This window comes from Bubalus bubalis, chromosome 9 (assembly GCF_019923935.1).
Source record: "Bubalus bubalis isolate 160015118507 breed Murrah chromosome 9, NDDB_SH_1, whole genome shotgun sequence".
In the NCBI taxonomy this organism is placed as follows: domain Eukaryota; kingdom Metazoa; phylum Chordata; class Mammalia; order Artiodactyla; family Bovidae; genus Bubalus; species Bubalus bubalis.
In genome coordinates this window covers 106,470,696-106,492,352 of record NC_059165.1, presented here as the reverse complement: position 1 = coordinate 106,492,352, position 21,657 = coordinate 106,470,696, and the positions used below count along the sequence as shown (strand labels likewise).

The window sequence follows — 21,657 nt, the reverse complement described above, 5'->3', positions numbered from 1 at the left end:
TAGAACACGTCCCTCACCCCAAAATGATGCTGTTATGATGCCCATGCACTTGTCTTTGTACAGATGTACTTTCTCAGGTACGTGCCTTGGATAGATTGTTGGGTCATGTGCTAACTTGGTCACATTTAACTTTTTAAGAAACTCCCAAACTGCTCATGTCATTTTACATTCCCACCTGCCACGTATAAGGGTTTCAACCTCTCCATATCCCCACCAACACCTGTTATTGTCTTTTTTAATACAGCCACCCTTGAGACTTGTTTCATGGCCTAGCCTACGATCCACCCTGTGCCATGTGCATATGAGATGTTATTTCCCAGTATTCTATAGACACCCTTTTGCCAAACAGAAGCAGTGCTCTTCAAGTCTTCTAGAATCTTGCCAATTTTCAGCTTAGTTGCTCTACCAATTACTTAAAGAGAAGTATGAAGTCTCTGACTACAATTTATGAATTACTATTTCTATTAGCAAGACTGTCAGTTTATGTTTCAGCTATTCTGGGACTCTATCGCTCAGTACCTGTACATTTGTGACTGTTACAACTTCCTGCTGTGCCTTTAAAAAAAAAATGACCCTCTTTGCGACTTCCTTGGAGGTTCTCTGGTTGAGAGGGGTGTGGGTTCGATTTCTGGTCAGGGAAACTTGTGGCCAAAAACCAAAACATAAAACAGAAGCAATGTCGTAACAAATCCAACAAAAACTTAAAAATGTTCCACATTAAAAAAAAAAAAAAAATCCCTCTTTGGCTTTAGGAATATTTTTTGTCTTAAACTTGATTGTGTGTGCATGTATGCACACACGCTCAGGCACATCCCAACTCTTTTTGGCCCCATGGATTGTAGCCCTTTAGTCTCCTCTGTCCACGGAATTTTCCAGGCAAGAATACTGGGTTGCCATTTCCTCCTCCAGGGGATCTTCCTGACCCAAGTATCAAACTGGCATCTCTTAACAAATCTCCTGCACTGGCAGCTGGATTCTTTACCACTGTGCCACCTGGGAAGCCAAAGTTAATTTTATCTGAAATTAATACAGTCATTCTAGTTTTCTTATGGTTATTTATGGTGTTTCTTCCTTATCCTTTTATGTAAGGATCTAAGGGGTGTCTCTTATAGACAATATATAATTAAGCTTTATCTTGCCTTTTTATCTGGTCTGACAATCTCTGCCTTTTGATAGAAGTATTTAAACCATTCACATTTACTATATTTTTGATCTGGGTGGATTTACACATTTATCATTTTGCTATTTGTTTTCTACATGTCTTCCTTCTTTTTTGTTCTTCTGTTCCTCACTGACTGCTTTCTTTTGTGTCAAATATTTAATGTACCACTAAATTCTTCTGTTGATTTTTTAAACAATATTTTAAAGTGATTTTCTTAATAGTTGCTCTGTGTGCTGTGCTTAGTCGCTCAAGTCATGTCTGACTCTTGCGACCCCATAGATTGTAGGCTGCCAGGCTTTTCTGTTCATGGGATTCTCCAGGCAAGAATACTGGAGTGGGCTGCCATTTCCTTCTCCAGGGGATCTTTGCTCTAGGGATTACAATCAGCATTTTACTAAGATCACAATCTGCTTCAGATTAACACTAACCTGATCCTGGTAAAATGGAAAAACTATTCCCATACAGCTCCATTTCATTCCTTCTGTACTACTGTTGTCCCATATATTACATATCTATATATGTTATAAATACAACAGATTGTTATGTACTTTTGATCAACTGCCAAAGAACTATGGTCATTTTTGTCAATTCTACCCAGTGTTATAGTTAATGCTTTAGATGATGTTATGTCTTTTAACTAAGAAGAAATGAGGGAAATGTTTTACAGTAGCCCACATTTACCTTTTCCAGAGTTCTTTATTTCTTCCTGTGAACGTAAGTTACCACCATGTCATTTCCTCTCAGCTTGAAGAACCAGCAGATCTGCCAGCAACAAATCCTCTCAGTCTCTGTTTATCTGAAAATGTCTTTCTGCTTTCACTTCTGAGGGACAGTTTTGATGCGCTGAGAATTCTGGGCGGATAGTTTTCTTCTTTTAGTACTTTGAATGCATTCAGTTCCGTTTTGGTTTCCATTTGAATGTCTCAGGTGAGAAGTCAGTTGTTAATTATATTAATGCTTCCCTTTTATGTCATGAGTTGCTCTTCTCTTGCTACTTTTGATTTTTCTCTTTCTCTGTGGCTTGTGACAGTTGGACTATGATGTGCCAGGCACAGATCTCTCTGCATATATGCTACCTGAGATTTGTTGAGCTTCCTGGATAAGCTTCTCCTCAAATACATTTCTAGGGATTCTTCCTTCAAGCAGGTTTTCTCTCTTGCCCCAAATATGCCTGCAAACGTGGGCTAACAGGGCTACTGTCCCTCCCCACGTGTTCATCTTCAAAACTGTCACTTCAGCCACCAAGGCTGTTGCCCGCCACTCTAAACTGAGTGAGTCCCTTCTCACCATTACAGCCTGCACTGGCTAGGCAGAACCTCCCTACGAACAGAGCTGGGCAGAGGCCATGAGAGCAGCATCAGGTTAAGTGACACAGATTTTCACCATTTTAACCCCAAATTTCAGCAGTTTCTTAAGCATAAACCCTTCTCAGATTGTTGCATACTTCTGGTCCATTTCCAGGATGCTGAAATAGTTGATTCAGGGAAGGGGGTAGGGCTGGGCCGTCAATTCTGTCCTGCTTTATAGCTGTTTTTTTGGGGGGGAAAGGATTTGACAATCTCTCTTTACTCAATCACTGCTGGAAGCTGCCTTCCAGTCTTGACTCATTTTGAAAATAAAACATACACACTGGAAGACTATGTCAGAAAAAAATGCCAGAGATGAAAAGAGGAACCGAAGAGACAGAGGAAACTCATCCTGCTGCCTCTTCACCAATCTCCACATGCTCGAAATCCCCCAGAGCAGTTTGGTTTTTTTTTAAGTTGTATCTTGATTTAAATTCACCAGCCACTTCCTTAAAGAAAAAGGAAATTCTCTCTGCTAGAAGCCACCAGAAATTCCCTCTAGTCTTCATTATGCCTAAACTGGATCATAAGAATAGGACAGAATGAAAGAAAGAAGCAGGTTTTAAAAAGAGCCAGATCAAGGGGAAATGGGTGTACTGGATGAACTGGGAGACTGGGGTTGACACATATACACTATTGGTATGCTATATAAAATAGACAACTGGTCAGAATATACGATATAACACAGGGAACTCTACTTAATGCACTGTGGTGTCCTAAATAGGACGGAAGCCCAAAAGGGAAGGGACGTATGTGAATGTATGGCTGGCTCATCTCACTAAGCAGTAGAGGCTAACTGAACACTGTAAAACAATTATACTGCAATAAGAATTCATTAATAAAATGAGAAGAGCCAAACAGAAATTCTAGAAAAATACTACACGGCACTGAAAAAAAGATTATTCCAACATTCAATAACACAAGTAAATCGGGGACTTCCGTGGTGGTCCCCGGGTTAAGAATCTGCCTTCCAGTGCAGAGGACACGGGTTCAGTCCCTGCGGGGAACTAAGATCCCACAGGCCGCAGGGTAACTAAGCCCACACACCACAATTAAAGAGCCACATGCGCAACTAAGACTCAAAAATAAGTAAAACATTAAAGGCAGCAACATAAGTAAACTTCACAAACACTATGCTGAATGAAAGTAAGCAAAGGCTAGAGACTACATAACTCCAATTATTTAAAGTGGAAAAACTAACCTCTGCTGTTCGAAGTCAAGACAGTGGTTACTCAGAGGGTAGTGACATCAAGAGGGTATGAGGGGGTAAATAACATTACATTTCTTGATTCGAGCTACAAGAAAGAGATCGGTTTGTGATATACCAAGTGGCACATGTCTACTTTTTATCACATATGCTATACCTCCATCAAATGAAATTCTCTGTATGGAGGTTCCCAAGGGATGAGCCAGATGCTCTCAAGGAGGATCCAAAGACTGCCAGCTTCTAACACAGAAACCATGGCCACCCACCCCAAAAATGATTAGTTCTAGAATGGTTCTGGGCTAGACTTGATCCTATTATTCTGTCAAAATTCTCCAACAAACCAGACAGAACATTCTGTGTGGGCACTCAAGGAGACACTAAGCTCTCTATGCGACATCTTATTTTAAGTTTAAAACTGAAGAGTACTTGTCACCAACACTTCTCATGCCACGCACCATGGTCAATTTCTGCGTACACATCCGTTACCTAGAGATGCAAAGCAGACATTATCACCCATTTTACAAATGAAGAACCACAGACTAAGGTCATCCACCCAAGGTCAGCTAGGGAGTGTGAGCTGACCCCCACTCTGCCAACACCAGACTCTCCACACCTCACACTGCCTCACGTCTGGAGACGCCAGGATGTGTCTCGTCCCGCAGGAAGACCCCTGCTCTGTGTGCCTGGGCTAGTCTGCCGCTTGCTCTCCACATTCTTCTATGCTCCTTCACATAACCTCACAATGCCCTCACAATTCCCTGGCCTGCCCTACAGGGGAGCATGGTGATTACAGGGAAAAAATGCAGACCAGACAACTAGAAACAGAGCTTCCCTAGCAGCTCAGTGGTAAAGAATCCGCCTACAATGCAGGAGACTGTCTGCAATGCGAGAGATGCAGGTTTGATCCCTGAGTCCGGAAGATCCCCTGGAGAAGGCAATGGCAATCACTTCACTATTCTTGCCTGGGAAATGCCTTGGACAGAGGAGCCTGGTGGGTTAGGTCCATGGGGTTCCAATAGTCCAGTCACAACTTAACGACTAAACCACTGCCGCCTAGGAACATAAGAGGGACCCAGCAAACCTCCACAAATGCAGGCTATTCCCCCTCTTCACCCACATGTGACACTGTTGAAGGGAAAGCAGACCCAAACTCACAATTTAATTTCCAGAATTTTAAGAGAGGCCTCTGGTTTCAAAACAGGGAGGGCAGAAGGCAGAGTCAGATAGAAAAGGCCTTTCTGGGTAGCAAGAACACAAAGCATACCATCCCAACTAACGGGCTTCCCCAGCAGGAGGGGGTTAAGTTCTCCATTTATCTCAAGGAGGTAAAATTTTTAAAGCTGAGAAATACCGAGTCAGACCATCTCTGAAGTCCTTAGAACACCAACCGTCTGGACCCCCAGTGAGTTTAACACAAAGCCTGCAGGCTGGGGTCCCTCTGTGGGATCAGTCAGCACAAGAAAGAGAAGAGCACCCAGGCTCTCCAGAGCTGCACCTCCCACGTACTGCCCCCTCCCCCACCCCAGGCGAACAGAGCCGGGAGGGAGAGCGCAGAGGACGTGCTGGGGAGGACAGGAGATGCACCCAGGCGGCTGCGGGGCTGCCCAGAGGCTGTGGCCGCACACACATGCCCACCAGCGGGGGGCTCACGGGACAGAGGGGTGAACACCGCAGAGAGCAGCGCTCACCTGTGCTCAAGGGAGGACCCAGGAGGGGTGGAAGAGGGGTGGAGCGCTGCAATTCTTTTCAAAGGGAGAGAAGAAATGGGGCGGTAGGTACGCTGAGTCTTATTTCTTTAAAGTTGAGGATTGGGGAAGTTACTCTTGAAGCCATCAGTACTGATTAAGGGGAAACCAGTGAAGCACACGGTACCGAACTTGGGAAGAGAGGGGCTTCCCTTCCCACATCCCCCATCTAGGAGGAGTGGTGGCTCCAGACTGCCCACAGCCCAGTGACCCAGGCAGGGGGCAGCAGCATCTCTGGCCCCCGGTGCCCTAGACGTGAAAAGCAGGGAGGCAGGACCAAATGAAAAGCTCACGTTTCCCTATAAACCAGAAGCACAGAGCTGGACACAGGTACACGTTCAGTTAAGACCTGCTGCCAAGCAGGGGAGCTGACAGAGGCTACCGCTCCATCCCGTGACACCCACCCCACACAACAGATATCTGGGCCCCAGGACGAAGGTCCCTTGGCCAGGACAGTGGGCAGGTGTCAGAGCTGGAGCCCACAGCCGTCTCCACGACCACCTACCAAAAGCTGCCTCCCGCAGGCCCGACGGGCAGCTTCGCCTCCACCTGCTCACCCTGGCTGTCCCCAGTGCCCGGCCCCTCTTGCTCACCTGTGCGTGGTTCGCATGTCCACAGGCCCGTCGCCCACCTGCCCTTCGCCTCTGCCCATGGCCGTCGCCTCTGTCCCCCTCAGCAGCCCTTGGGCAGGGCCTGGTCCCGACTCAGGCGTCACTCGTGTGTCTCCGTCAGCGTTTAAATCCGAAGCCAACACTCCTCTCTCCATTTTTATCTTCTTGCTCTCCACATCGTCCTCCACTGGGTCCCGCTCAAGCGCCCGCTTCTGACTCCGTGTTCGGCATGCTTCTTCAGTCATTCTGAACTTTAGGGGAAGGGGAAAACATGACATTTAAACTTGGCACAACCAAGTAGCTATCTTCTCAAACTTTTCACAGTGTCAGCTTGGAGTGTTTGCCTTACCACATGACAATGGCAGAAGTGGGCACAACAAATGAAGGGCCCACAAAGCGTGCCCAGAACATTTCTTCACGGCCTTGAGCAGGAGCAACAGAGCATCTGGGAAGCCAAGCTATGTACCACCCTGTCTGGGACCAGAAGCCTACAGGGACCGGGACAGGAACAAGGGAAGGTGGCTGCTTGTCAGAAAGAAGGGGTAATCTCTGCATTCCAGACTCAAGAGCAAATAGAGGAAACTGTTCTAGGTCTGACCCCCTCCGGCGGGATCGAGCGCACTGGATGTGAGCAATCTGGAATCCAAGAAGGGGGCACCATGCTGTCCCAGGAGCAGGGCCACAGCCCAAGTCCAGCCCTGCCCTGATGAGGGCTGACCCTTTTTCCCCATTCAGCCAGGGGAAGCCCCTCACTGCCTGCTCACCTCAGCGGAGGGGGGGGCGCGCATCACATTTAACCCTTTGACTGCCAACAAAGTGAACTCTGAATGGGGTGAGGCCTGGCCCAGCACCCTGCCAGCACCCTGTACCTGCAGCACACACATATCTTGATTGAAAGAAGAAAGAAAAGAAGGGGGGGGGAAAAAACCGCTGAGTCAGGTTTTGATCCCATGACATCACTGGGCTCCACATGACCCTTCCCAGGATTCAGTCTGAGAGACAAAGCACTTTCCAGAAAACCAGTCTGAACCGGTTCCAGACAACAAGCTGAAGTGTTGTTAACCCTCACAGAGACAGTGAAGGAAGACCGCAGTGATGGCTGTTTGCAGGGAGACTGCTGGCATTCCACAACCCAGTCTGGGACACAGGTACCTGCTCTTAAAGGGGCTGCTCAGAGACCAGCCTTGATGTCCCAACAGGGCAGGACACTGGAAACCAGAGTTCCAACAGTCAGGATCTAAGAAGCCACGCGAGAGTTCATCACAGGACAAAAAAGAATCTAGCTGCCAGGCCCCTCCACTCCCAGAGTACCAGTTCACAGGACAGTCAATGCCCACACCTACCAACACGTAGCCCCTTGGGGAACCCCAACCACCCCCGCAGTGTGGCCACACTGAAGACCTCCTGGCTGTGTCCACGCAGGCAGGACACCCAGAACCTGGGTTTCTCCCCAGCAAAACCCCTGGGAGGCCTGTCCTGGGTAGGGCCAGGCAGGATCAGTTCAGAGCCCAACTTCTGGAATCTGGGGGGTGGTACAGGGCAGGGAAGGAGCCACATCGCTGTATATGGGACACACTCCTGAGGCAACTCATCTGCCACCTCTTTAAAGGAGCCGACTTCACAAATGAGCAACAGCGCAAGGCACTGCCTTGGACTCAAACGGAAAGGAAGGGAAGTGACAGCCGCTCCACGCTCCTGGCGCAGGAGGCAGAGCGCCCATCTGACACGTGTCAGGCCAGCGTGGCCGAGCCTGGGCACTCAGACACCTGCTCCCACAGGCAGTCCAAAAGGGTGGAATCAAGAAGGTTTCCCAACGACCATGTCACCCCCCAGGGTGCTCCCCATTCCAGGCAGAGCTTGAGAACTCTGAAGCTCAAGGGCACAGGCTATCAGCTTGGCCTTGATCTGCCCCCAAACCCTCCTGGCACCCCAGCCTGCACCTGCCACCCCACCTCAGCCCCCTAGATCGCACAAACTGTCAGACTGCTGAGTCTGTCCTGTTTCCCTGTGAGCTACAGACAAGTCAATGCCCTGAATGGAAGTCACCCTCCCTTCCGCTCCTTCATCGTGGGAGGGACCGGTCACTTTCCTTTGGGGCACTGCCTAAACAACAGGAGCTGCTCCAACATTTGGGGAATTGGATGAGAGCAGTGATTTCAGTGGTCACTTTGAATAGTGGGTACCTGTGCTTCCAAGACCAGAGAGGAGCCTACTGGGCATAAAAGATGTGGGGCGTCCAGGATCTCAGGCAAGGAGGTCCCCCACTGTTGTCAGAGAAAATTCTGTCCCTTAGGGAGAAGCTCTCGGTCTGGCCAGCCCAGAGGGCACCCCCGCCAGGACAGCCTCCAGAGTGGTAAGCCCCAGGCTCCAATCCATAAAGCTCATCTGAACCCCAGTTTCAGTCTGAAGCCCTTCCTCCCAGTTGTCAATATGAAGAACAAGGTTGGAGCTGGGGAGAGCTGGGGAGTGAGGACAAGGAGGTCGCTCTGCATGAGGCCATCAGACCAGCGAGGCAGTGCCCCAGTGACCTCATTTCACCGTCACTGGTGTGGGACAAGTGGTCCCAAGGGGCTGCTCTCTCCAGACTCAGATCTGGTCAGGGTCCCCAGCCGAGGACATGGGAGACCCGTCTGCTTGTGCTCAGTGTGCAGCGTCAGGGCAGCTCACTTGGAAGCCGAGGGGCTGGAACTCTGCCAACCCCAGACACTCCCTGGGCCTCTGGCAGGCTGCTGGGGTTGGGGGGCCCGGCTGCTGCACCCTTCCCCCATGACACGAAGGACGTGCACAGCTGGAGGGGGCGGGGACAGCAGTGGGGTGGAGGGGGATGAAGTCTCAGGCTCTGACCTCCCCCTCCTTGGGTGGAGCCTCCTCCACCACTAGGAAGGCGGCTGCCTTCCAGCCAATCTCCATCCCGCCAGGCAACTGCTCCTGGGGAGGGCAGGTGCGAGTAAGGAGGGGCCCCACCCTCCTCTCAGCAGGAAGGACCTGTGACCCAATCCAGCACATCAGGGCTGGCGGCCACCGCCCTGCAGGCACGGGGGGAGGGGGGTGGGGGTGGGGCGGGGGCGGGGGGTGGGGGGGGGGGGGAGGTTGTGAGGAAGAAACCAGCCCTGAGGAACGAAGTGTGACCTAGGAATGAAGCAGGACGGACAATTTCTGCAAGACGCAGCGAGGAGAGCACTAGGGTACTTTCTGAAGAGCAGCTGAAGAGGATATATCGCGCCAGCCGGCAAATTAGGATCTGCTTCAAAACTCCTGGCGAGTGAGGGGAAGAGGACGAAGGGATGGATAGCAGAGTAGCAGTGACAGATGATAGCGCGTAAGTTCCACCACAGGCTGGAGGAGACCCGCTGGCCCGCAGAGAGCAGCCCCTCTAACTGAGGCAGGATCCGAGCCGGCTGCTGCCTGCAGGGCAGAGCCCAAGAGCAGCCAGCCAGCCGAAAAGAGGCACCACCAGGGCGCAAAGCTGCCCGGGGCACAGGCTGCCACCTGGGGAGCAGGGCCAGGACCCAGGGGGCTTCCGTCCCCCTTCTCACTCTCTCCAGGCAAAACCTGGCTGGTCAGCAGGACGCAGCCCAAGTAGTCCTTGGGCCCAAGAGGGACAAGCTCCAGCTACACCAGAGGCTTCCCAAGCACCCAGCACAGACAAATCCCAGCATGGGGGCTATACCAAGTCCTAGGCAGAATGCTAACACAGGGCTCTGGGAGGGGTGCAGATGTCAACTGCTTCTACCAAAAGATGCTTTTAGTTAAATGTCACCTTCCAACTGGTCTGAGGACCTCAGGTGGAAAATATATTCTAAAATAACTCCAATAAATAAATAAATAAAATAACTCCAAAAGGGTGATTGTGCAATGGCAGAAACCAATATTTTTAAACAAGACTCTGGGGACCAGCACCCCACACAGGCTGGTTCATTTGGGAGAGGGGAGGTTTAGAGAGGCATAAGTCAGAGTCTTAACCCTGAGGTTATCATTAAATTTCTCTGTACTAGGAAATGCTATGTATACCGTTACTAACATAACAGCAAAAACACTACTAGTAATACTCTTGTTTCAGGCATGAGGAAAGTGAGGCTTAGGAGTATGTGTTTGGGAGAAGTGACAAGAGCTGATGCTCTGAAAAGCAGATGACGTGGGGGTGCTTTTTCCAGAGCCCAAAGAAGGGCGTGAGATCAAGGTGGCGGCAGGGGGAGGGTGCTGAGTGCAGACTGACCTCAGGTGGAGCACAGAGGACAGGGTAAGTCAGGAGGAGAGGGGTCCAATCTGTTCTAAACGATCATGTGGTTGATCTGGGGACACACTGGGGCAGAGCAGCAGGGAGATACGACCAAATGATGGGTGCACTTCAGAGGATTTGGACAACATAACAAACCAACAGCTGGACAGGAGGCGAGAGAGGGCTGTTTTGTTGCTGTTCTTAATTTTTGTCTGAGCAGCTGAGAAAAGATGGACTTGATTTTCTGGGACAGAGATGGAGCAGATCTGGAGGAAGAACGCGGGAGTGAGATGGGCCGGCGCGCACAGAGGCTAGGAGCGTGAGGACAGGTGGGGCCTGCACACGGCGCAGCCGCTGTCCTCGGGGACGTGCGGAGAGAAGGGGCTGAGCTTGTGCAGCAACTGCCACGGAGGTGAGTGACGACAGGGTCCAGATGCCAGCCGCACTGGGCACCCGCCAAGCCCCACACCCTCCACAACCCCGGCTGACAGGCACACGTCTCCCCATCCAGCACAGACCTCACTCTGCTCTCGGCCTGAGCTACTTCCTGATGCCTGCCTCTCAGAGACAGTGGCAGAGATGCAGCAGCTGTGTTCTGGAAGGAACTCACACCAAAAACACCAGCTCTTGAGTTTTAAATCATGTCAAACCTCATTAAGGCCAAATATAAGGGATGCAATTTAACTTGGGAAATAAAAAATTGATCCCAACGGCCAGCCCCCACCAGATACAGCAGAGAACAAGTATGAACCTTAGGGAGCAACTGGCAAGGGAGCTTGTTACTCCCTGAGCCTCAGTTTCCCCTCCACAACTCACAGATATGCTGGGTAAAGAGAAACAATGACATCAGTAAAACCTTGAGTGAGAAAATCAAGTTGCAGAATGGTATGATACCATTCACAGTTTTACAAGGCTTAGTTACAACCTGCAGAAAAAGATACTAAAAGCGCACTAAAATCGAAACTGAAAGAAATTGGACTAAAATCCACAACACTCACCCTCTGAAACTTTCACTGTCTATATTAAGCATTTCTGTACTAAATTATTTCTCTTAACAGTGACAATCAGTTTCTTTGTAGTTAAAGAAAACAAAGATAAAAAGAAGAGTTAGATAAACAAACATGCCCACTGCAGAGGGTGAGAACTCAAAGAACGAGAGGCACAAGGTGTGGCGAGGGAGTCGGTCCCCGTGGAGGGAGGCGCCCAGCTCCTCCAACAGGCAAACAAAGAGCCCAAGAGGAACCGTGACCTTCAGCGGACGGAGAGTGGATGCCGCTGCCACCTTCCCACTTGTTACTGGCAGCTTTCAAGTCCACCTTCTGGCCCACTTGCAACTTCTGAGTTCTAAACAGTAAACCTGAGCCCGTTATTCCATCCCCACAGCCCACCTTCCACCTGGGTCACCAGCTGTCCCCAGGGGACATCAGGCCACGGCATCAGAGCAGGCTCTCCCTGAGAGGACCCCTCACTGAGACACCCACAGCAGCAAATCCCACACTGCTCAGGGGCATCACCTCCCCCACGGCTGATATCCCCCATCTGTCTTCATCTTCAGTGTGAGCGAGCAGTATGAGTTCAGGACGGGCTGCTGAGTTAGACCTACATTTCTGTTAATCAGCCTCATGAAGCGGGTGACTCTTGGAGATGGCTTACATGGCAAAATGTAGCAAGTCAGTCAAGGGCTTTAATTAAAAACCCCTGCATTCTGACTTTCTGGAAGGCAAGCGTACTGAGATGGAGCCTCACAGATTGAGGCCAAGGCAGGAACAGGAATCCAGGGAGATGGTTCAGGTAGAGGAACAGCATAGGCCAAAGCAGCTGAGCCGGGAATCTCAGACAGAGGGAGAGGGGCCACAGTTAGTCCTGTGCAAAAGATATCCTCAAAAAGAAACCCGGGTCGTACTGACTGACTGAAGCTGAGTTCTGAACCCTTCAGTTCAGTTCAGTCGCTTACTTGTGTCCAACTCTTTGAAACCCCATGGACTGCAGCACACCAGGCCTCCCTGTCCATCACCAACTCCCGGAGTTCACTCAAACTCATGTCCATGGAGTCAGTGATGCCATCCAACCATCTCATCCTCTGTCATCCCCTTCTCCTCCCACCTTCAATCTTTCCCAGCATCAGGGTCTTTTCCAATGAGTCAGTTCTTCGCATCAGGTGGCTAAAATACTGGAGTTTCAGCTTCAGCATCGGTCCTCCCAATGAATATTCAGGAGTGATTTCCTTCAGGATTGACTGATTTGATTTCGTTGCTGTCCAAGGGACTCTCTCAAGAGTCTTCTCCAACATGACAGTTCAAAAGCATCTGAACCCTTGCTGCTGCTGCTGCTGCTAAGTCGCTTCAGTCGTGTCCGACTCTGTGCGACCCCATAGACGGCGGCAGCCCGCTAGGCTGCCCTGTCCCTGGAATTCTCCAGGCAAGAACACTGGAGTGGGTTGCCATTTCCTTCTGCAATGCATGAAAGTGAAAAGTGAAAGTGAAGTCGCTCAGTCTTAGCGACCCCATGGACTGCAGCCTACCAGGCTCCTCCGTCCATGGGATTTTCCAGGCAAGAGTACTGGAGTGAGGTGCCATCTGAACCCTTAGTGGTCTGAAAACTTAAAGACACTGCAGAAATGTAAATGTTTTCTCTTCTGTATCATCAGAAGGGCCCCTGGCCCGGCCACCTGGCTAGAAGTTCCATGGGCATTCAGGGGACAACAGGCTCTCCCTGCCACAGTCCAGGAACGCGGGTAGGCACCGACCACACCCACACACGTGAGGGCAGGTGCCACTCACCAAGAGTCTCTGTGGGTAGAAGGCCAGCCAGTCATCCCACACGGGGGGAAATCCGAGTACAGTGGGCCTGCAACAGGTTCAACATTCTTCTACTGGGCATCCTTATCAGCTGCCCACCGTGGAACATTCCACTGTACAATCTAAAGGCCTTTTGTTAATCATGCTTAAATCTTCTTCTCCCCTCACCTTGGAGAGACAGGCACACGGTGGGCCTGAAAGGACACCAGTGGGACAGCCGTCCTCATGCCTCCGTGGAGGCCCCACTTCAGAGCACTAAGCCTTGCCCTGCCAGCGGCTACAGAGGCACCCGTGGGGAGGTCTGGCCAGGAAGAGCCCCGCAACGGCAAGGTCTGAGCCCCCTGACGTCAGCTGCCACTGCCGCCCGCCTGGTGTGCCCCCAGCTCCGGAGGGGCACCAGCCAAGGGGCCGGGGTGGGGGTTGGGAAGCATGGGCTCCCTTTCAACACTGGCACTCTCAGATCCCAACCCAAGGTTAATGCTCCTCTGTTAACAGAAATGTGGGGTCTTCGTTTACAGACAAGATGGCTTACACTGGGCATTTATGTGCCGCGCATGGGTCATCTCAGATGCAAGGTGAGTGCTATCATCAGCCCTTGATTTACAGGAAGGGAAACTGAGGCAGGTGAAAGTCACACAGCAAGTGGGAGGGATGGTGCTGGGAACGGAAGCCCAGGCTCCTCTGCACAGTGCCCACTGAAACATGCCCAGCAACCACCCAGAGTCAGGCGTGTCCAAAGGACACAGGAAGCTCCTCACAGGCAGGAAGTGGGGTCGGACCGCTCGCTCTGGCCCCGAGGTCCAAATGAGATATTAAATGTTCACAACTTTATTGAGTGTTATCAGTGAAACCACGCCTTTTGCTGTTTGCTTTCAGAGCACAGAAATTCTGCTAGAGCACAGGGCATACATTCCTAAAACCTGCCACATGGTGCAGAACCATGCAATCAAAACACAGGGCTTGTAGAAATGATGGAACACTACCACAGAACTTCATCAGTAACAGTGAAAGAGTCTGGAAACTGATATTTAAATGGTAATGTGTTAAATAGCTAAGAAACACACAAATGCTGCCTGAAGCCCATGTCTCACCTGCGGAGAGCTGGTGTTTGCTGTGGCTGTGGGTGGGGTGCGGCTTCTGAGGTACTGCAACAGTAACTCAGGAGGAGGGAGGCTGTCTAACCCAGAAGGGGATGGGCGTGGTGTGGTGCACATCTCAGGTCCGTGCACTCTGCTTTGGGTCCCAGCAGGTGCTCTTTTAGCTGCGAGCAGTTTTCTGGATTCATCTCGTACAGGAGTCAGCAAACTTTCTTAAAGAGACACAGTAAATATTTTCAGCTCTGCAGGCCATTCAGCCATGGTCACTCAAGCCCTGCAACTGTGACAGTTTGTTCTCAAATGGGCATGGCTATGTCCCAATCAAACTTTATTTACCCAAAGAGGCCACCAGCCTGTGGGCCATAGGTTCCCAACCCCCCAGACCTAGCATTTCTCCTGGACAAAATCGCATGTAACAAAACCGTGTGCCCTTATACCAACAGTGTTAGAACACATCTGCTTTTCCAAACAAGCATTACAGCAGAACTGACTACAGAGAAAACTGGTTTCAAAAAAAGGATGTGAATGTGTTAATTCAATCCAAGCCCAGGACTCAAGGTTAACCCTTTTGACAAATCAGAAGAAATTTAGTTTCGAGAAGTGTCAAGTGCATCCTGGTTACTGCAGGGTCAGTCTGTCCCAACTACATGGGTCAAATTTACATCATTCTAAAAGCCCTACACACTCTTGAGATAAATAGGCCCCTCATAGAAGGAAATTACATGCTATAAACTCAATTACTGAAGCAGATGAAACTTTAACCCAGTTACAGAAACAAATGGTTCCTATGCACACGTGCCTGAGCATCAGACCAAAGCTCTAAGGAAAAGCACAGGGGCTGAGGACCGGGGGTGGGGGTGGGGGTGGGGGCTGGCAGGGCAGGATTAAGCCAGGAAAAGAAAAAAGTGAAGTCGCTCAGTCGTGTCCAACTCTGTGCGACCCCATAGACTGCAGCCCACCAGGCTCCCTCGTCCATGGGATTTTCCAGGCAAGAGTACTGGAGTGGGTTGCATTTTCTTCTCCAACGGATCTTTCCCACCCAGGGATTAAACCCAGGTCTCCGGCATTGCAAGCAGATGCTTTACCATCTGAGCCACCAGGAAAGAAAGTGCAAATCAAGTCCACTGGAGCCGAGCTGCTAGAGACCTGGGGTGGTGAGGGGAGGGGTCCCTGGGAAGAGCCTCGGGATCAGGTTTCTCTCCAGGTAACCGACTTAACTTTGCCCTTGAGGGCTGGTGCAGGGCTGGTGCGGGTGGGTGCAGTCTGTGTCAGAGAAACCCTAAGAAGGGCACTTCAACTGGTTTGGCGGCAGCCGGGGACAGGGTGGGGTCCGGGAGGACACAGGTTCACAGCACACTGCCCCCCACTGTCCTACTCCAGGGCAGGTTAGGCAATGCCATCACAGCCCTGCTCCTTGCATCCTGAATAAACCTTGATGCCTTCTGCCTGCAACCATACTTTCACAGCTCAGCCCCAGCCTGGAGACGCCACAACAGCTTCGGGAACAGCCGCTGGGCTCAGGCTTCACCCAGTCAGCACCTTGGTCCTTCAAGTCTCCTGACCTTTATGTGAACGCTAGGTCTGACTGGTAGGCACACCACCTCACTGCCAGCCTGACAGCATCGTGTCCATCCTGCTGGAGCTCCCTGGACCTGGGGACTCGATGCAGGTTTTCTGAGCCTCCTGCTTAATGTTAAGAGAAGCCGGCGTTGTTTGCCAGATAAACAACCACTTTACAAAAATTAAAGTCTTGACCAACAAACACTTCTGTCATATTAAAGGAGCTCACTTGCTCTTTTAAAGGTTTCGCACAAGGTGGGTGATGTCATCGCTGGCCTCTAACGGTGGCCGGCGGTGCCTAGTCTCTGGGTACGCAGAGAGAAGGGCGTGAAAGAGATGAACACGTGGTGCTCCAGACTTGGAAGCATCTGACCCTACTTGATGGACACCCTACTTACTGGCAGAGGAGGGGCTCAGGAAACCGGGGTGTCAGCAGATACCTCCCTGTTCCCCCAAATGCAATACACCAGGCTAGCTGAACACCAAGCAACCTTGTGTCACACAAATACACACGTGTGTACCCACATTCAGACACGTGCCCCTACAAACACTCACGTCGTACAGTTTTCATCCCTTCCTCCTACTTCCAAATCTTATCCAATCATCTTAGAAAAGGTCTTTCTTCTCTGTGTAATTCATTTATGAGCAAAAGAACAGCAGTTCTTATGTGTGATCACTGTCCACTGGGCTCCAGAACCAACTGTCGGGAAGGAAAACCATTCTGAAAATGAGATGAGACAGGGTCCAGAACCACCAACTTCTGAAGCAAGTGAAGGAATCCACAAGCCGTGCAAAATCCCTGCAGGACCCTGTGTGGACCCCTGCACACCTCCACCACTTCAACCCACACTTCCTCTGAGACAAATAATTTCACACCTGGGTAGAACAAGAGAGCGTTTTAAAAATCACTAGCACCTGCAACCACACTCATTTTTACTACTTTGTGCAAACAGTAATTTAAACTTCCAAAGAAGGCAAAGAACCAACTGCTGTTTACTGCTATTAGTATCTGAGTGATGCCTGAACCTAGAAGGGAACTTCGGTAGTACTGAGGAGCCTGGTCAGTTACTAGCAACCAGGGATACCCTTCTCCTAGTTCACAGCCTGTCTGATCCAGGACATGGATGTCAAACACTGATTCTGCGCCAGTCAGTGACCTCCAAGGGGCCAGTGACCTGGGGGTCCCACCTCTGTGGAAGGCAGGAGCAGCACTTTGGGGATCACTGGCCTTCATGAGAGCAAAGACCCAGTAAGGATTGTGAGATACATGTGTGGATCATCATTTTGTTACAAGCCAACAACGGAAAAGAAATCTGCTCTGCTGGTCCGGAGCAGGAGGGGGAGTATCTAGAAATATTTCATTAGAGGTAGGCCCCATGAGCAGAATCTGGAGTTGTAGAGATGGAAGAGGAGAAAGCAATGGTAGCAGAAAAGGTAAAGTGGCAGAAATATACAGGCACATGAAAACCCATCTCCCAAGTAGGTACATGAAACCAAATAAAAGGGGATCAAAACTTTTAACAACTTTTTAAAATGGGATGAGGTTGCTTAGAAGGAGAAAACATCCCCCCATGACAGTAAGGCCACTTACATGCTAGCAGCGGTGACTGGGCCTCCCAGGCTGCAGTGTCTGGGACTGGGGATGGGGCGGAGGTCCTGGCCGGCCACCAGTCTGTGAGCGTGAGGAGGGCTGGAACCTTTCATTAGGTCCTGAAGGACAGGAGAGGAAGTGCTGAGAGCACAGAGTGTGCTCCCAAAGGCCTGAGTGTGCATGCAATTTCAATCAAGTGCCTCCAGTCACTCCATCAAACTAATCAATCTGAGCACCGATGCTCTCCACAGGGGACTCTCTGACCCTAGTCCCCAGAGGTGTGCTCTACCTAACCCTTCAGGGAAGAGACATTTAAGAATGCGGGGTTCAACTCAGATTAGGGAGTGAAAGGTGAAGGTTAAGTTCAGGAGCATCTTAGTCTCCTCCTAACAGGGCACTTCTTTCGTGCCAAGCGTGCCCAGACACCACGTCCATTTGAAATGATAATGACACATCAAATATACGGCCATCACCACTCAGGCATCATGCAAGGCAGAGTCAGACCAAGGCAGCCATCCTATCAGGTCACCTTCAGCCTTGGTGCAATAACCACTCGGATATGTAGGTATGCAGACTGTTAACACTGGAAAGAGAAAAAAGCCATATATAAAACACCCTGGGCTCTTACAGTTACAAATAAACACACATTTACAATCTTGATTAGTTTTGGGTTGTCATGCCCTCCTCCAGGGGATCTTCCCAACCCAGGGATGGAACCCAGGTCTCTCTCATTGCAAGTGGATTCTTTACTGTCTAAGCCACCAGGGAAGCCCAAGAACACTGGAGTGGGTAGCCTATCCCTTCCTTCAAGAGATCTTCCTGACCCAGGAATCGAACTGGAGTCTCCTGCATTGCAGGCAGATTCTTCACCAGCTGAGCTACCAGGGAAGCCTTTTTAAGGTAGAGGACATGTAAATGTAGCTTCTGAAATAATGCTTTTTTGGGATATATTTAATAAAATTAATCTGGAAAGCAGAAATTTTAATATACTCAGGTAGCAACCACCAACATTTTACAAATAAAACCTCAAAGGTCTTCAGATTCCTAAAGGCCAATGCCATGCAGACCTGGAGAAAGATGGTGGTAGCACCTCACCCCAGTACCGCTTGAAGGAACAGAGCAGGTTTGGGGACCAGTCATCTTCAGAAAAATGGATGGTCAATGACTTCAATGGGGCAATGCCACAGTAACAGCCAGCCCTCTGGTGGCCTGCCCAGCCACTCGGACTCACCCTGGAGACACACAGGGCCAGGCCTGGGGCAGCCGAGTCTCCAGACCGCAACACCTTCCTCCCTCCCTGGAGTCACGGTGAGGGGCAGCAAGAGAAAGTACAGGTCCCGTCAGGGACGCTGGGGTAGGTGGGGAGTATGTTTTTATCTTTCCCAGACACAGACCATCTCTTGAAACTTCTGAAAACAGGGACCACCACGGACCAGCCAGGCCACGCAGATACCACTGAGGTCAGTCTGCACCTCAGCCTCATGCCTTGGCCTGAGTATCCCTTCCCAGTGACAGGAGAGGAAAGCCTGTCCACACGTCCACGTTCAAGCACATAGCAGGACAAAGCACACCTGAACTGACCATGCTTTAAGAGGGGGAGCAGCAAATGTTTTTAAAACTTGATAGCACCCCGGGCTCACTCTGGAGAAGGGGGCTTGGATTTTGTGTTTCTGTTCTCAGAAGTGCCCAGTAACTACCCAACACCGCCCACCTGGAAGTGGCCCCACAGGGGTGTCTGAGCCTCTGATAGCTGGGGCCTGCGCCCGAAGCCCAAGTGCAACCCCAGAGAGAGAAACAAACGTTACCAGAAGAGAAGGCGACACGGAAATAAAGACACTACTGTGAGGGGGATGTGAACAATATTAAATACCCACAGGGAACTGGTGGCCAGGGGCCCTCTGGCGCAGGACGTCACTGAGAGATGTGTCACTGAGCCTCCTCAGCCCACAAAGGGTTACGCCTGCCAATTCCCTGCCATCTGCAATGTGCCCAGCGGGTGTCACATCACCAAATGGGAGGCCTTAACCCTTCCAGGGCTGCCTCCCTCAGGACCTGGCTAAGAAAGCAGCCCTGACCACCAGCTCCACCGAGCTGGAAATGGCAGGAGGTTTTACACAGAAATTCCCAGGAAGGGCCAGAAAAGCCTTCTGCATCCTCAGGAGGAGATGGGAGTGGAAAGAGGGAGAACCAAACATGCACCCAGCAATGTGGTGACATGGGCCTGGAGGCCCTGCCCGGGCTCCCTTGTCAGCTCATCCCTGCATGCATCCTATGGCAGCAGGGCCGGCAGCCCCAGAAGGATCAGAGCCAGCAGGGAAACCTACGTCTAGGACTAAATAAGTTTCTGGTCTCAATGAAGCCCATGGGCCTAAGAAACAGTTCCTACTGATGAACAGTTCCTCCAGCACTTCCTGCACAGCTGTGAGAGCTGGAACAGAAATCTTCCTTCTCTCCTCCATCCTGTAAGTAGAAATCTCCCCCTTGGGCAGAGGGTTGTTCTGGGTACAGACACCTATCACAACCTCCAAGAAATAGCCAGGCTGACCTAAAGGATATCACGAGTGGTCATTTTGTACAACATGCTACTCAAGGCAAAAGCAAGATCTCGCCCCAGCCAAGGCCCTGAGAGCCCCTCTGACCTGTCTACTACCACCCCTCTCACATACCCCCTACCCCTCGACCCCATTCTTTCAGCTCCAGCCACTCAGACATCCCAGCTGCTCCTCTGAAAGCCAAGTTTACTCCCACCTCAGGGCCTCTGTCCTTCCTGCTAGGTCCTTCCCGGAATCTCTGTACAGCATTCTCTCCTTCAGCAGAAACGGCAAAGTGACATGATCTCCCCCCACATACGTGACTCAGGGGGTCTCTACCCCCTTTCCCACCTCATCACCACTAGACATGCTAATTACTCATCTCTCCATCTGCGTCCCCCTCCTCTCAACCCCCACAAGAACACAGACTGTCTCTCTGTTCGGTGATACTAGCCCAGGGCCCAGGACAGAATAGGTGTTCAATACACACTTGTTAAACAGACGGGAAAAGTACTTTCAGTGCTCCCAGCTATGGCGCTGCCCTCCCTCATTAAGTAAGTCCCAAACTCTTCATGTCAATAGAAAATAAAATGATCAAAACCAAACAAAACAGGGACTTCCCTGGTAGCCCTGTGGTTAAAAATCCGCCTGTCAGTGCAGGGAGTACAGGTTCGATCTCTGGTCCAGGAAGATCCCACAGGACACAAGAGCACTAGGCCAGTGAGCTGCAACCACAGAGTCCTTGTTCTAGACCATGGGAGTCACAACTACTTAAGCCCACACAGTTCAGAGCCCGGGCTTGGCAACAAGAGAAATCACTGCGACGAGAGGCCTGCACACTGCGATAAGGAGCGGCCTCCACTCGCCGCAACTTGAGAAAGGCCATGCACAGCAACGACAACCCAGAGCAGCCAGAAAATAAATAAAATTAATTAGTAAAACAAAATGCTTACTTCATACCATACATGAAAAACCAACTCAAAGTTGGCCAAAGACCTAAAGATTAAAAGCTAAACCTATAAAACTCTTAGAAGAAGAGTATATAAGGGTAAAATCAGGACCCTCAATTTGCCAAGAAATGCTTCGATACACCAAAAGCTCAATATCAACAAAGGAAAAAAATAAATTAGACTTCATCAAATTTATTTAAATTCTTTTGTGCAGAAGATTGTGAAAAAAAAAAAAAAAAAAAAAAAAAAAAAAACCAACAGAGTGGGGACAAAATATTTCAAATCATCTCTCTAATAATGGTCTCATGTCCAGAATATATAAAAAACTATTAGAATTTAGCAACAAACCCAATTCAAAAAAACAGGCAAAAGATTTGAAAAGACATTCCTCCAAAGATGACATACAAATGGCTGATAAGCACATGAAAAGATGTTCAGCATCACCAATCATTAGGGAGACGCAAATCAAAACCAGCTCTCACCCATTAGGATGGCTATTTAGAGAAAAAAAGGAAAATAAGTGTTGTTGAGGACATGAAGAAACTGGAACCACCATAAACTGTTGGTGGGAATGTAAAATGTTGCTGTGATGTGGAAAAGTCTGGCAGCTCCTTGAAAAGTTAAATACAGATAAATACAGAATTACCCTTATGACCCAACAATTCTACTCCTAGATATATCCAAGAGATGTGTTCATTTAAAAAAAAAAAAAAATTGTATACAAGTGTTAAAAAGCGGAACTATTCACAACCACCACCAAGAACAATCCAAATGTTCACCAGTGGGTGAATCAACAAAATGTGGTATATCCATACAATGGAATATTATTCAGACATAAGA

At 50.0% G+C, this 21,657-nt stretch overlaps 1 protein-coding gene across 15 annotated transcripts in view; it reads right to left on the bottom strand.

Annotated features, from left to right (window-relative positions):
- The window catches only part of GATAD2A (GATA zinc finger domain containing 2A), a 96,534-nt gene that overhangs the window by 28,470 nt on the left and 46,407 nt on the right, over positions 1-21,657 (bottom strand). For 6 of the 15 annotated variants that reach the window (XM_025293915.3, XM_025293916.3, XM_025293913.3 and 3 more), the window contains exons 3-5: positions 17,337-17,455; positions 14,180-14,393; positions 6,054-6,322 (exon numbers count right to left, since the gene is read on the bottom strand). In XM_025293915.3, coding sequence (XP_025149700.3) covers positions 6,054-6,322; positions 14,180-14,393; positions 17,337-17,455 — 602 coding nt within the window. Of the gene's footprint in view, positions 1-6,053; positions 6,323-14,179; positions 14,398-17,336; positions 17,456-17,865; positions 17,920-21,657 lie in introns of all 15 variants that reach the window. The other 9 variants (XM_025293921.3, XM_025293922.3, XM_044948380.2 and 6 more) reach the window with 6 other exon arrangements.